The sequence below is a fragment of the Lepidochelys olivacea genome, assembly GCF_965140295.1.
Source record: "Lepidochelys olivacea isolate rLepOli2 genome assembly, chromosome: 3".
Taxonomy (NCBI): Eukaryota; Metazoa; Chordata; order Testudines; family Cheloniidae; genus Lepidochelys; species Lepidochelys olivacea.
In genome coordinates, this window is record NC_140413.1 from 1,856,150 (window position 1) to 1,870,483 (window position 14,334).

General features: G+C 58.2%; 1 protein-coding gene across 5 annotated transcripts in view; it reads right to left on the bottom strand.

The window, feature by feature from the left end:
• The window catches only part of DNMT3A (DNA methyltransferase 3 alpha), a 253,453-nt gene that overhangs the window by 39,190 nt on the left and 199,929 nt on the right, over positions 1–14,334 (bottom strand). For all 5 annotated transcript variants that reach the window (XM_084624716.1, XM_084624715.1, XM_084624718.1 and 2 more), the window contains 7 exons: positions 13,123–13,335; positions 12,004–12,162; positions 11,784–11,891; positions 8,620–8,776; positions 7,687–7,836; positions 6,332–6,376; positions 4,337–4,416 (listed from right to left, as the gene is read on the bottom strand). In XM_084624716.1, coding sequence (XP_084480842.1) covers positions 4,337–4,416; positions 6,332–6,376; positions 7,687–7,836; positions 8,620–8,776; positions 11,784–11,891; positions 12,004–12,162; positions 13,123–13,335 — 912 coding nt within the window. The remainder of the gene's footprint in view (positions 1–4,336; positions 4,417–6,331; positions 6,377–7,686; positions 7,837–8,619; positions 8,777–11,783; positions 11,892–12,003; positions 12,163–13,122; positions 13,336–14,334) is intronic.

A 14,334-nucleotide genomic window follows, 5' to 3' on the forward strand; every position in this document is an offset into this window, starting at 1 on the left:
CCTCATGGGTCTACATGACTCAGTGGCCGGCATCAATAGAGTGACCCTTCCTTATAGGGCTGCGTGGCCTAGTGGCTGGAGTCAATAAAGCTGCCTACCTCTGAGGGGCTGTGTGGCCTTTTGGCCCACTGGGGACGTGGAGCACCACCTAAGGGTGTGTGGCACCTGGTGTAGGAGGACCTGGGCCCTCTGAGTCAGCGGGGATCCACCCGAAACACGCTAACCTGTTCTTCCGTTCTCCAACCGGAGCCATGACTAAATCCCCCGGGCTGCTTCCTACCCTGTCTTCTACAGCGGTGGCCCATGGTTCCCCTGGGTCTCTGGGGTCCTCGGCCAGTGCAGCTGCTGATGGCTCCCTTCTCTGGATTCCACAAGCAGCCTGGAATCCATCTGGGGCTCGGCGCGCCTTGGCTCTGTGGTTTGGGCCTGTAGCAGCTCCTGGGAGAGAGCCTGCAATCTGCACCCTTCCCCTTCAGCAGTCTGCCTAGACTGAGCAGAGCTGCTGCTTTTATATCTTGCCTCCAGGCTAAGCATGCCCAGCAGGGATGGAGGGGACATGGCCGTCTCATCCTGCAATGCACAGTTAACCCTTTCTGGGCCAGGATGTGGTAGGTACACCCCATCACAGTGAGTAAACCCCCCTGGAGCGACATCTGCAGACAGTGAAGGTGGAGGTGAGCGAAGGCGGTGACATATGTGCAGGATGCCATGAGGCCAAGGAGGGATAAGCAGGTCCTGACCGGGACAGGTGGACTGTTGACTACCCAGTCAACATGTTCCCGCAGAGGCTAGGTAAGCTCTGGCTGTGACCGAGTTGATGGAGGCCCCTATGAAGTCTTGGGGCTGTGTGGGAATCAAAATTGATTTTTCGACGTTGACGTTGACTCCCAGGGAGGAAAAGAGACTGAGCACCATGGAGGTCGAGATCCGAGTCTCATCTCTGGATTGCGCTGCTAGTCGAGATGGGGAATATAAGGACCGGTGGGCCGCTCCGGGGAGCGGTGGTGAGTCCAAATGGCAGGACCCTGTACTGAAAATGCTGAGGGCCTACCATGAACCTTGGGAATTTTCAGTGGGTTACATGCCTATGTGACACTAGGGGTCCTGCATATCGAGAGCCGAAAAGCATGTGCCTTTCTCTAGCGATAGCATGTCGGCCGCTAAAGCGACCACACGGAACTTGGGCTGCCGGATGAAGCAGTTGAAGCGACGGAGATCCAGGATTGGTCTCCATCTGCCATTCTTCTTGGGTACCAGGAAGTAAGTGGAATAGAATCCCGTGCCCTGATAGCTTGGAGAAATGCACTCCCTCACTCCCCTTTGCAGTTAGGGGTCACTTCTAAGGCAAGGATGCTGTCGTGAGAGTGGTCCCTGAGGAGGGATCGGGGTGGGGGATGTGGATGTGGTAGCATGCTGAACTCGATTGTATAGCCATAGCGGATGGCATACAGTACCCACTTGTCTGTTGTTATTGCACTCCAAGCTGGTAAGAAGAGTGCTAGATTCACCCGAAGGGGGTGGGTTGGTTGCATGGCAGTTGGCATGGTGGTTGACACTCAGAAATATTGTTTCTGAGAGGTTTGAATGTGAGATGCTGAAGTCCGGGAAGGGGGCCTGGAGGGTGGGATCGTCAGGTCTTCTGGCACTTCCGAGGAGGTTCGTATGGTCTCTGGTGGAAGACCTGGGGAGTCTTGAGGAGGTGGTGGGTGGTAGAAGTTCTGCTTGGGTGCAGGTGCACAGATACCCAGCGATTGAAGTGTGACTCTGGAATCCTCGAGGGAGTGGAGGGAATTGTCAGTCTTCAGCTTCAACCAGTGTGACTCGTGGAACTGGAGCTCCTCAATGGTATTTGCACCTCCCTGGGTAAACTGGATGTGAGCAGCCACGATTCCCTCCGCATGACAATGCCCATGGCCATGGAGCGTGAAGAGGATCTGCAGCGTCTAGAGCCGACTGTAGTGCCGTTTGCCCTCCTCCAGGATAGACTGGAAACATGCTCAACCTTGCTGAGGAGCCTTTCAGTAAAGTCCTCCAACTTTCTGTAGTTGAGGAAGTTAGACTTGGCCAGCAAGGCCTGGTAGTTTGAAATTGGAGGCTAGCTCAAGAGAAGACCTGGCGTCCCAGAAGGTCTAAGCATTTGCCCTCCTTATCCGACGGGGTGGAGCATGGGTGTTGCTGTCTGGACTGTTCTGTTGCTGCTTGCACCATGAGAGAACTGGGTGGGGGTGTGAAAAAAGAAACTCCAATCCCTTGGCCGGTACGTAGCCTCTCTTCCCTGCCCCCTGGAGGTAGGCATGCAAGTGGCCAGGGTAGGCTAAACAGTTCGAGCTGGTTGCAGAATGGCATTGTTGATTGGCAGAGCAACCCTGCTCGGCACCGAGGAATGAAGGGTGTCCAGGACCTGGTGCTGCTTGTCTCGTATTCCCTCCAGCAGAATATGAAGGCCGTCTGCCACTCTTCCCAGGAGTTCTGGGAACTGCCAAAAGTCATCTGGAGGCGAGAGGGAGTGAGGTTCCTGTAGCATCTGGAGAGGACGATGGGAAATGCTCTTGCTTCAGAAGTACTGGCAGAACCGGACTGAGCAATTCGTCCCCCACAACTGCTTCGGAGCACCTGCCCGAGGGCACCCTGAGCGGGGATGGGGGTGAAGCCTCCCTTGCCAAACGGGTGGCTTCTGAGGGTGGGTACAGAGGCCAGGATCCCCAGTAGGGCCAGCAGGACTGATCCAGCGGATGCTGCAGAGGGCTCCGTGGTGAGGGAAACCAATGACCTCCCAGCTGTTGGGAGAGAAAGATACAGCCACGACACTGGTTGTCCTTTCGGGTACCCGTACCAGTGGTAGGGACTGGGCAGCCCTTGTCCTCAGTCGGAATCCTCCCATGGTGAGGACTCAGATCCCGGTTCCAAAGGTGGTACCCATGGAGCCGGTGGAAGTGTGAAAAACGCAGAAGGATGAGTCCCAGCGTGACTCGACTGAGTAAGTCCTGGATAGGAGATCGGACCTCCCTAGGTGCGGAGGGTGGAGGAAGGTGTGAGATCTCAGTTCTCCTAAAGCAAACAGTTCATGTGGTTCCGCTGTTTCCTCCAATCCCCCCGGTGTTACGGTACTCGTTCCGCGACCAGAACTGGCCCTGGAGCGGAGGACTGTCCCGGAGTTGACGGAGCCCTTGTCTTAAGGGAGGCCGACATTGAGGGCACGCACGACTGGGTGCTCGGTGCCAGCGGATCCGCTGGTCTGCGTGACGTTTTGGCATGCTTGTGCACCTTGGAACGCCCCGCTTCTCCGTGGCCGGTACTTGCGGAAGGCGCATCGTCCTTCTTAGGCCTGGAGGAAGACTTACTGTCAGGTGTATCATAGAAGATTAGGGCTGGAACAGATCTCAGGAGGTCATTGAGTCCAACCCCCTGCTCAAAGCAGGACCATGCTTCCCTGCCTCCCAGCCAGGCCCTGGCACATGGTCCGAGGCAGCGGTACCAGTGAAGCAGGACTCTATCTCCACAGCTGGAGGTGCACTCCCGGGTTTCTCAGGCCAACGTATGGGGCAGTTCCCCAGCCTGGTTCCAACTAAGGGCTCATGGCGACCTCCATGAGGCACTTCTTGAGGCGGAGAGCCCGGCCTCCTTGGGTACAGCGTGGGACGGATGGGCAGACACAGCACCTGGATGCAGTGCGGGCCTCTCCCAAGCAGCAGTGGGCACACTGCATGCCAGTCGCTGACCGAGAAGGAACACAGGTAGGAGGTGCAAAACTGAATCCTGGCCTCTTTGGTACAATCCACTTTCTGCACGTGGGTGCTGGGCAGGGGGGACTGGTAAACACATTCCACAAAGGCCTTGGTTCTACTAAAATTATTCCTAAAAACGACACTATGTTAAAACCAGCAAAAAGGGGAAGAAAACTATCTACAATTCTGAATTGTTATTTGCCGGTATGTCAGAGATGAGAGGACACTAGCAGCTCTGGCCTGGACCACGCAGCGATGAGAAGGAACTGGAGACCCGGTTCATGCGCCCCGCACTTTATTGCCTTGGATGAAACCCTGAGGTGAAGGCAGGGCGCGTGCGCTGACCACCGGACACTCCTACTTGCACATGGCACATGCGCGACCCCTCAGCGGAATGCAACAGGGACCATCACTCGAAGAAGGTGGTGCCCACACAGGGCAGAGAGGCCTCACTGCAGCTGAGGCCTGAAGCTCGGGTCTTGCCCCTCTGCAGAGCAGAACTGGATGATCAAAGTGCACATGCGGCTTTGCTCGTGTCTGGCCTGGAACGTCCAGGGAGGCTGGGGGCCAGGCCAGCCTACAGAGGCAAGAAGGCTCCCCCCACTCCATACCTTGCAGTTTTGGCACATTCCTCCGATAAATAGAGGGTGTTCCAGGGTAACGTTGAGGCTTCCACAAGAAATGCAGATATCTGGGGAGGGGGAGAGTAGAAAAGGCAAGAGTGTTACATACAATGGGGGCTTCTCAGCCTCACCTCCATCCCCTATCCCGCACTCTGTGTCCCAGCTACCTGGTCCAGAGCACCCCAAGCTCCTAGGAACCGACGCCACGCTGCATTGCCAGCATGGCTTCCCGAACGAGTCAGTGTGAGCCCCGGCAGACTCCACGCCCACTAGCCACAAGAGGAGCCCGGAAGGCCACACACTTTACGGTAGGAAGGGTCATCCGATGTCCTGCATCACACCGGGCAGAGACTCCAGCCAGCGATTCCTGCCTCCAGCCCACAAGCTGCAGTGGAGGTAGAGTGCATCCCTTTGACAGACCCCCAGGCCTAAGCTAAAGTGTTCAAGTGACAGCAAATCCCCCACAGCCACTGGTGGCTTGCTCCAGTGGTTCGTTACCCTTCTCTCCCTGTTAAAACTCTGCTCCTTATTCCTAGCCTGGATTTGTCTCACTTCAGTTTCTAGCCACTGGGTCTTGTTCTGCCTTTGCGAGGTGCACAAGCCATCGGCCCCACGCAGAGCCAGGAGCCAGTCTCGTATCCTTCTTTCAGGTCAACTAAACAAGAGTTGCAGAGTGCAAGGCCGGAAAGGACCATTAGATCACCCCACCTGACATGTGCATATCCAAGGCTACTATACTCCAGCCAGTTACCCCAGTAACGGGTGTTTGGCTAATGCACCTGCCAGCAAGGCAGCCAGTCTGCATTTAGAGACGCCAAGCCGCGGAGAATTCCCCACTGCCCTTGGGAGTCCCCCCCTTCCCTGATTAATTCCACGCACTGTTACAGATTTGCACCTTATTTCTCGTTTGGTCTGGCTCCAGCTCCCAGCCACTGGCTCTCCACTACCTGTCTCCGCTAGAGGAAAGAGCCCTCTAGGACCTGGTGAGTTCTCCCTGGGAAAGCACTTACACACTGTAACCAAGTCACCTCTCAATCTTCTTCCTGGTCAGCTAAACAGACAACACTCCAAGTCTCTCGCTGGAGGGTGTTTTCTCCAGCCCTGTCCTCCTGCTTTGGGCCGCTCTTTTCTGCGCCCACTGCAATTTTTCAACATCCTTTTAAAAATGTGACCCCCAGAACGGGACACCGAATTCCAGCAGCGTCTTCCCCAATGCCGTGTACAGAGAGAAGATCTCTGGGCTTGTCCTTGCTACCCCCCTGGTTACACACCCAAGGCTTGCTAAGGCATCACCCTGGGCACTCTTATACGGTTGCTTGCATGCTGTGACTCTTACATCATTTCCAGGCACTGCTTTCCAGCAGACAGCCCCCGTTCTGTGCACATGGCCTGTGTCCCCGGCTCTTACGCGGAGACCTTGGCAGTGCCTGGATTGCACACAGTGTTTGAATGGGCCCAGCTTACCCAGCAATCCTGCTCGCTCTGCACTGACTGCCCCGGCACTTGTTACCCCCCTGCCAATGGCTGCATCATCTCCTAACTTCACCAGCAAGGACCTGAGATTTTCTTTCAGACCAGTGCTGAAGACACTGAGTAGCATGGAGCCAACTGCCTTCTAGTCCAGTCTCCTGTCTCTAACCACATCTCTGCCATCTGCCCCAAGGGTGCTCCTCTGATGATCCCATCGGTGTGGGAATGCAACACACGCAGCAACTCCCGCTAGTGCCACGTGCTGTGTCCCCAGGACAGCCCTTCCATCCGACAGGATGGCCACGGTCCGCACCGCTGCATGCCAGTCGGATGCAAACCAGGAGGTGTCTCTGCCAACTGGCTCCCTTCCTGCCTCACCGCCACCACAGTCTCTCTCTAAGCGCAGGACAGCGTGCGGCCAAGGGGGAGGCTGAGGCTTACTGACGTCTCGTCTCTAGGGATGTCTGGGGACAGCAGTGGGTGCTAGGCACCTCCCTGCTCACACACACTCACCTTCGATGTTCCTGCATTTCTGGCGAACCTCATAAACAAGCCGCTCTGGGGGAGCGAAAGAAGAAGTCAGGCAGATCACAGGGGGCCTGGAGGGCGGCTGGGTTACGCACAACGGGACAGGATGCTCTGCGCCGGCCCGTGGGCAGCTCGTAAGGAAAGAGCGGGAGTTTCTCCAGGGCCCAAGAGAAGGGTCTTTCCCTAGCCAGGCCTCGGCCACTCAGCCCTGACATGGGGCAGGGTGGGAATTCCAGCCCCTTCTCCTCCTGCCCCCTGGGGGTGTGGGGTCCCAGATGCAATGCAAATGACAGTGTCCCCAGAGATGGGGCAGTGCGAGGGGGACACAGATCCTGCTGCCCAGGGAGGAGCCAGGAGGAGCAGAAGTGGGATCCAGGCCCTCGTTCGGGTCCAGCCCGGCCCAGGCTGCTCCAGGGCCATGGGAGACGAGTGGGGGTCTCAGAGCAGTCCCCAGTGGGAGAGGAGCCAGGCTCCTTGCTGGTGGTCTCTGCAGAGACACAAGGGGCAGAATGGGTGTGAAGACTGCACTCGGCCAAGGGGAGGGGCTGAGACGCTGGCCAGGCACTGGCCAGGCCCAGGCTGCACCTGCTGTCTGGGTAGGAGGTTTAGTGTCCAGGGCCGCTGGGCACTAGTCACCAGGGCTACACACAGAGCCAGTGCTGCCCTCCAGTGGCAGGGCAATGTGTGAGCATGGAGACACAGGGGCCAGTTCTCTTAGGGAGACGGCAGCCAGGCTCCCTCTGTCTTCTCTCCCCTGGGTGACTGAGGGGAGAGAGGAGCTACTTTGGGGGTCCATTACTCTGCACTGGGGTGGCAGCCCCCACTTCTCTCCTCACCCCCTCCCTTGCCCGGCTAGTGAGAATGAGGCCTCGCAGAGCAGCTCTGGTGGGGCTTAACCCAAGTCCAGAGGCAACCCCCGTCCAGGAAAATCTGGAGCCACCCTGGGCTCGGGGTTCAAAACCAGATTCCAACTCCCCGAAGGGGCAGGGGTGGTTCAATCACTGGAGAAACTGGGCCCACCGCGGCCTGGCTCGGGGGGCTAGCCGCAGATCAAGAAGGGGATTTGGGAGGTAGGCTTGGGCAGCTCTAGTTCTCAGGCTGGCCTTGGGAGGCACTAGTGCTCCCCAGGGCCAGCAGACAGAGCCCTGCAGCCCCCCTGGGCCAGTGGGGTGCCTCCGCAAAGGGGTGGGGTCTGCTCTCATGACAGGGGAGGGGCGCGATGCCAGCTGCACCATGGGAAATGCTGCTCTGTAGCTGCAGTGGTGGCTAGTGGGAAGCTGGGCCCTCGGCCAGCCAGCCACCCCTCTCCAGAGGCCCTCCCTCAGCGGGCGGGTGGCTACCTCGGGTACGCTCGTCTATGATCTCCTTGACCTTGGGCTTCTCCGTTGTGCTTTTCCTTGGTTTTTTGGCTGGCGGAGGCGGGGGGTAAGCGGCTGCTTCTGGCTCCACCCACATCTCCGTGTAAACTTCTTTGTAGGGATTCCGCTCCTCTGCGCAAAGGGAACAGGACGCGGTTAGAGCGGGCGCAGGAGAGCAGTACGGGCCAGCTCCTTGCAGCGGGCACGGGGGAGCTGGGCAAAGCAGTTGGCTGCCAGGCATTTCCCAGGGACACCCGTGGCAGCGTAGGCCGCTGGCCCCCACCCTTTCACTGCTCCCTGACCCCTCTCTGTGGCCACCTGCGAAGGCCGGGTGCTCCTTGGGGCGGGAGCTGGCTGATTTCACTGCACAGCGGGGCCCTAATCCCTACCTGGGGCTTCTCGGCTATCACGCCAGGAGCGACCCCACAAGCTGCGGGCGGGAGGGGAGGCTAGCAGATCACAGGGAGGTGCCAAGGGGGGGGCCTCCCCTGACTCTGATTGCAGCTGGGACTGGACAATCGCTCCCAGCGGCCAGGACCGCTCCTAGCGGAGCAAGGCAGTGCTGATGAGTTGAGCTCCAGGAGATGGGCAGGCTGGCAGGGCTGGACAGCCTCTCTGCTGCCCCAAATCTGGCCTTTGAGGCTGAAGAGGTGGACAGCAGTGGCCAGTCCCGGTAGGACAGAGCTTCTGGCGATAACTGAGCTAGGGACAGGATGGCCGAGGTAAGTCAGCCTAAGTTTGGGGAAGGGCACTGTGCCCCCGGTGCGGGAAAATACAGCGTCTCGTTGGCACGCTCGGGAGTAGATGTGTCCGGTGCCATGGACACGCAGGCGAGTCCCCATGGCCCAGTGCCCATTTCGCAGCTTGGCTCCCCCTGCCTGGAGCTACATCCGCCCCATCCCACAAACCCGTTACCTTCTGGTGGCTCCAAGCCTTTGGGACCAGACGGCTGGAAGCCCCCCAAGGCCCACTCGATCATCTGCTTGTTCTGGATCTCCACCGCTTTGGAAGTGTCTGTCTCGTCATTCTCAGGGCATGCTGGGAAGATCTTCCCCGCTCTGCTGCTGGCCACCTGCGCAGCGAGCCCCGGGGTCAGGCCAGTTGCCCACAGCCTAAGAGGGGCCTCCCCTTCCCCACGACAGGGCTCTTCCCTGCTCTGTGTGCAGCCAGGACAGTGCTGCTGCCATTCAGGCCGGGGCTGAGCGCGGCAGTGCCCCTTAGCCCAGCCACTGTCACTGCCCTGAGCGGGCTGCAGGTGCCTGGTGAGCAGCAGGCAGCACGGCACAGAGGAAGCAGCTGCCCAAGCAGGTAACTGCAGAAGCAGGTTAGATGGGAGACTTCAATCACCCTGATATCTGCTGGGAGAGCAATATAGCGGTGCACAGATCATCCAGGAAGTTTTTGGAAAGCGTAGGGGACAATTTCCTGGCGCAAGTGCTAGGGGAGCCAACTGGGGGGGAGCTTTTCTTGACCTGCTGCTCACAAACCGGGAATAATTAGTAGGGGAAGCAAAAGTGGATGGGAATCTGGGAGGCAGTGACCATGAGTTGGTTGAGTTCAGGATCCTGACACAGGGAAGAAAGGAGAGCAGCAGGATACGGACCCTGGACTTCAGGAAAGCAGACTTCGACTCCCTCAGGGAACGGATGGGTAGGATCCCCTGGGGGACTAACATGAAGGGGAAAGGAGTCCAGGAGAGCTGGCTGTATTTCAAGGAATCCCTGTTGAGGTTACAGGGACAAACCATCCCGATGTGTCGAAAGAATAGTAAATATGGCAGGCGACCAGCTTGGCTTAACGGTGAAATCCTAGCGGATCTTAAACATAAAAAAGAAGCTTACAAGAAGTGGAAGGTTGGACATATGACCAGGGAAGAGTATAAAAATATTGCTCGGGCATGTAGGAATGAAATTAGGAGGACCAAATCGCACCTGGAGCTGCAGCTAGCGAGAGATGTCAAGAGTAACAAGAAGGGTTTCTTCAGGTATGTTGGCAACAAGAAGAAAGCCAAGGAAAGTGTGGGCCCCTTAATGAATGAGAAAGGCAAGCTAGTGACAAGAGGATGTGGAAAAAGCTAATGTACTCAATGCTTTTTTTGCCTCTGTCTTCACTAAGAAGGCCAGCTCCCAGACTGCTGCGCTGGGCATCACAACATGGGGAATAGATGGCCAGCCCTCTGTGGAGAAAGAGGTGGTTAGGGACTATTTAGAAAAGCTGGACGTGCACAAGTCCATGGGGCCGGACGAGTTGCATCCGAGAGTGCTGAAGGAATTGGCGGCTGTGATTGCAGAGCCATTGGCCATTATCTTTGAAAACTCGTGGCGAACCGGGGAAAGTCCCGGATGCCTGGAAAAAGGCTAATGTAGTGCCAATCTTTAAAAAAGGGAAGAAGGAGGATCCTGGGAACTACAGGCCAGTCAGCCTCACCTCAGTCCCTGGAAAAATCATGGAGCAGGTCCTCAAAGAATCAATCCTGAAGCACTTGCACGAGAGGAAAGTGATCAGGAACAGTCAGCATGGATTCACCAAGGGAAGGTCATGCCTGACTAATCTAATCGCCTTCTATGATGAGATTACTGGTTCTGTGGATGAAGGGAAAGCAGTGGATGTATTGTATCTTGACTTTAGCAAAGCTTTTGACACGGTCTCCCACAGTATTCTTCTTGTCAGCAAGTTACAGAAGTATGGGCTGGATGAATGCACTATAAGGTGGGTAGAAAGTTGGCTAGATTGTCAGGCTCAGCGGGTAGTGATCAATGGCTCCATGTCTAGTTGGCAGCTGGTATCAAGTGGAGTGCCCCAGGGGTTGGTCCTGGGGCCGATTTTGTTCAATATCTTCATAAATGATCTGGAGGATGGTGTGGATTGCACTCTCAGCAAATTTGCAGATGATACTAAACTGGGAGGAGTGGTAGATACGCTGGAGGGCAGGGATAGGATACAGAGGGACCTAGACAAATTGGAGGATTGGGCCAAAAGAAATCTGATGAGGTTCAATAAGTGCAGGGTCCTGCACTTAGGACGGAAGAACCCAATACACAGCTACAGACTAGGGACCGAATGGCTAGGCAGCAGTTCTGCAGAAAAGGACCTAGGGGTGACAGTGGACGAGAAGCTGGATATGAGTCAGCAGTGTGCCCTTGTTGCCAAGAAGGCCAATGGCATTTTGGGATGTATAAGTAGGGGCATAGCGAGCAGATCGAGGGACGTGATCGTTCCCCTCTATTCGACATTGGTGAGGCCTCATCTGGAGTACTGTGTCCAGTTTTGGGCCCCACACTACAAGAAGGATGTGGATAAATTGGAGAGAGTCCAGTGAAGGGCAACAAAAATGATTAGGGGACTGGAACACATGACTTATGAGGAGAGGCTGAGGGAACTGGGATTGTTTAGTCTGCGGAAGAGAAGAATGAGGGGGGATTTGATAGCTGCTTTCAACTACCTGAGAGGTGGTTCCAGAGAGGATGGTTCTAGACTATTCTCAGTGGTGGAAGAGGACAGGACAAGGAGTAATGGTCTCAAGTTGCAGTGGGGGAGGTTTAGGTTGGATATTAGGAAAAACTTTTTCACTAGGTGAAACACTGGAATGCGTTGCCTAGGGAGGTGGTGGAATCTCCTTCCTTAGAAGTTTTTAAGGTCAGGCTTGACAAAGCCCTGGCTGGGATGATTTAATTGGGGATTGGTCCTGCTTTTGAGCAGGGGGTTGGACTAGATGACCTCCTGAGGTCCCTTCCAACCCTGATATTCTATGATTCTATGTTGGTCTAACTCCAGGACCCATAGCACTGCCTAGCTGAATGGATGGGACCGAGGCAAGTGGGCCCTTCCCTTCCACCCCTTCCCTGCTAGGGAGTCTCTCTCTGGCCCGCATCGCTGAGTGGCTGAGCGCCTCGCCCTGCGTAATGCGTTCACCGCCCTCGGGCGGCAAGGCAGATCCCTGCTGGGCGCCCAGAGACCCTGAGGGACCTGCCCATGGTCACACTCCCGCAGTCTGGGCCAAATCCAAGGCTCATGGGTGGATGGGCCTGGGGACTGCAAGGGGCGCCCTTGTGCCTGGCACCCTCTCCGGCCGCTCTTACCTGCAGGACCTCGTAGATGGCTTTGCGGTACATCGGCTGCTTGTTATACGTGGCCTGGTGGAAGGCGTTGGAGAAGGAGCTCAGTGGCAGGAGCTTCTCCACGCAGACCTGTGAGGAGCAGAGATGGGGGCTGTGAGAGGAAAGGAGAGTACCCGTCCACCAGGGCATGCCCAAGAACTGCCAGCCCGCAGCCCAGATGGCGCCTGGCGCTGCCACTTACCACGGAAAACTTGCCATCTCCGAACCACATGACCCAGCGGGTGCCCTCGGCTGCTCGGCTCCGCCCAGTCATCCACCAGGACACAATCCGGCCCGGCCACCAGGAGAATCCACGCAGCTTCCCCCACACCAGCTCACCGATCCCGAAGCCTCGGCCATCCTGCCGGCCCAGGGAGCAGACGGAGCGTCAGAGAGCGGGCCCCCCGGTCAGAACCAGAGCTGGGCCTGCCCGGGGAGGGGCAAGGCAGGGGGCTGGACACGGGGAAAGGGGAACAGCCGGGGTGTGGGGGAACAGGAATGGGCAGGGATGAGATACATGCATGCGGGCCAGTGGAGTTGGCGGGGGGCAGGCGAGGTCAGGAGAGGGGGGCGGGGATGCAGAGCGGGTAGAAGGAAGGTGTATAAGGGAGGACGGGGCAGAGGCACGGGGTGGGGGAGGGGAGGTGGGGCACAAGAGGTATGGAGGGAAAGATGGGGGAGGTGTGCAGAGAAAGTTGGGGGAGGGGAGGCATGTAGGGGGTGGAGAGGATGTGCTGGGAAGGACGGGGGAGGGAAGGTGTGCAGGGAAGGATGGGGGAGTGGAGGTGCAGGGTGGGGGAGGGGAGGGGTGCAGGAAAGGATGGGGGAGGCATGGGGTGGGGGAGGGGAAGAGGTATGGAGGGATGGAAAGGGAAGAGCCACAGGGTGGAGGACAGGTGTGCAGGGAAGGACGGGGGAGTGGAGGAGCGGAGGGGTGCAGAGAAGGATGCAGGTGGGGAGGTGTGCAGTGTGGAGGAGGGGAGGTGTGGAGGGAAGGATGGGGGAAGGGAAATGTTCAGGATGAGGGAGGGAAGGTGCAAGGTGGGGGAGGGGAGGCGTGCAGGAAGGACGGGGGAGGTGTGATGCTGGGTGAGGGAGGGGTACAGAGAAGGACGGGGAGGGGTGGTGCAAGGTGGGGGAGGGAAGGCGTGCAGAAGGAGAAGCATGGGTGGCGGCAAGGATCAGGGGTGGCTAAGGTCCCGGAACGTGGCATGGGTGCTCTGCTGTGGCTGGGTTCCCACCAGATGGTGCCCCCCACATCTGCCCCCAGCAGTGCTGGCCTGAAGGCCCCCTGGCCCCCACTGCTTGTGGCTGAACTCACCTCGTACTCCGGCTCGTCGTCAGCTGACTTGGACGTGCTCTTGTCCACGGCGTCGGCCACCACTGGCTCAGGCGTGGTGGCCACGTTGGGCGAAGCGGGGTCTGTGGGCTGCTGTGAGGCAGGCGGGCTGGCCTCCTCCTCCTTCTGGGGCTCTGCCCGTTGGCTCTCCTCTACCACGTTCATGACAGCAATGACTTTGGCCTTCTTCTCAGCCTGCAGAGAGAGCAAATGGGGAGTCAGGGCTGCCTGCTGCGCCTGGGGGAGGAGGGACCCCCCAAAAGCCGGAAGTGGGCAGGGAAGGGGCCACCAAGTGCCAGATCCCCTGCAGGGACTGCTCGGCTCAGCCGAGCCAGCTCTCAAGTGGGCCCTGTTGGGGCTGGCAGGGCGCAGGGCCCCCAGGCCAGCAGCAATGAGGCACCATCCTGGACTCTCCCACCATGGGGCTCAGTTTGGGAAAGGCCCCTCAGGGGCCCAGCATGACCCTGGGCCTTGACTCACCAGACACCAGCTTCGCACCCATGGGACCATGTGGTGTCGGGGACCCAGCCTGGCATGGCAGGCTGCAACGCTGTGTGGGGGGCCCTCTAGGGAATGGGGAGGCTCCCCTCTCGGAGGAGACAGCCAGGTCATTCAGGCAGCTTGTGGTGGCCCCAGGAGGGGAATGTATGACTGCAGGACCTCATACATGGTCTGCCCTGTCCCCTTTCTGCCCTGTCAGAGGGGCCGGGCCCCTGGCCAAGAGATGCAGGGTCTAGACCCAGCCCTCCAGTCCCAGCGCCGCAGTGCTGCCCAGGTGGGTGGGAGAGAGCACCATGCCCTGTGCTGCCCAGCGCCACACGCTGCCCAGCAGGGAATCTCCCCAGCCTGCTAGGGAAACAGTGGGCTCAGGAGTGGAGGGAAACAGAGGGCTCAGGAGTGGAGGGAAACAGAGGGCTCAGGAGTGTGAGTGAGGGGAGGGCACAGAAAGTCCTTCTCCTGGGAGGGGAGACAGTCCCCAGGGGCAGTGGGAGATGAGGGATGCCAGAGCTCCTCGGGTGATGCCCAGCCAAAGGGCCAGGGCCCCCCTCAGAGCAGCACTGTGTGAGCACAAGCCATGGCTTCAGTCAGGGGGAGCAGTCACCATCGCCTGCCAGGGTCAGGAACACTCTGCCCCAGACTGCTCCATGCTGGTCCCTGGTGCGGGTGGCCCAAGCCGGAGCTGTTTGTGACAGT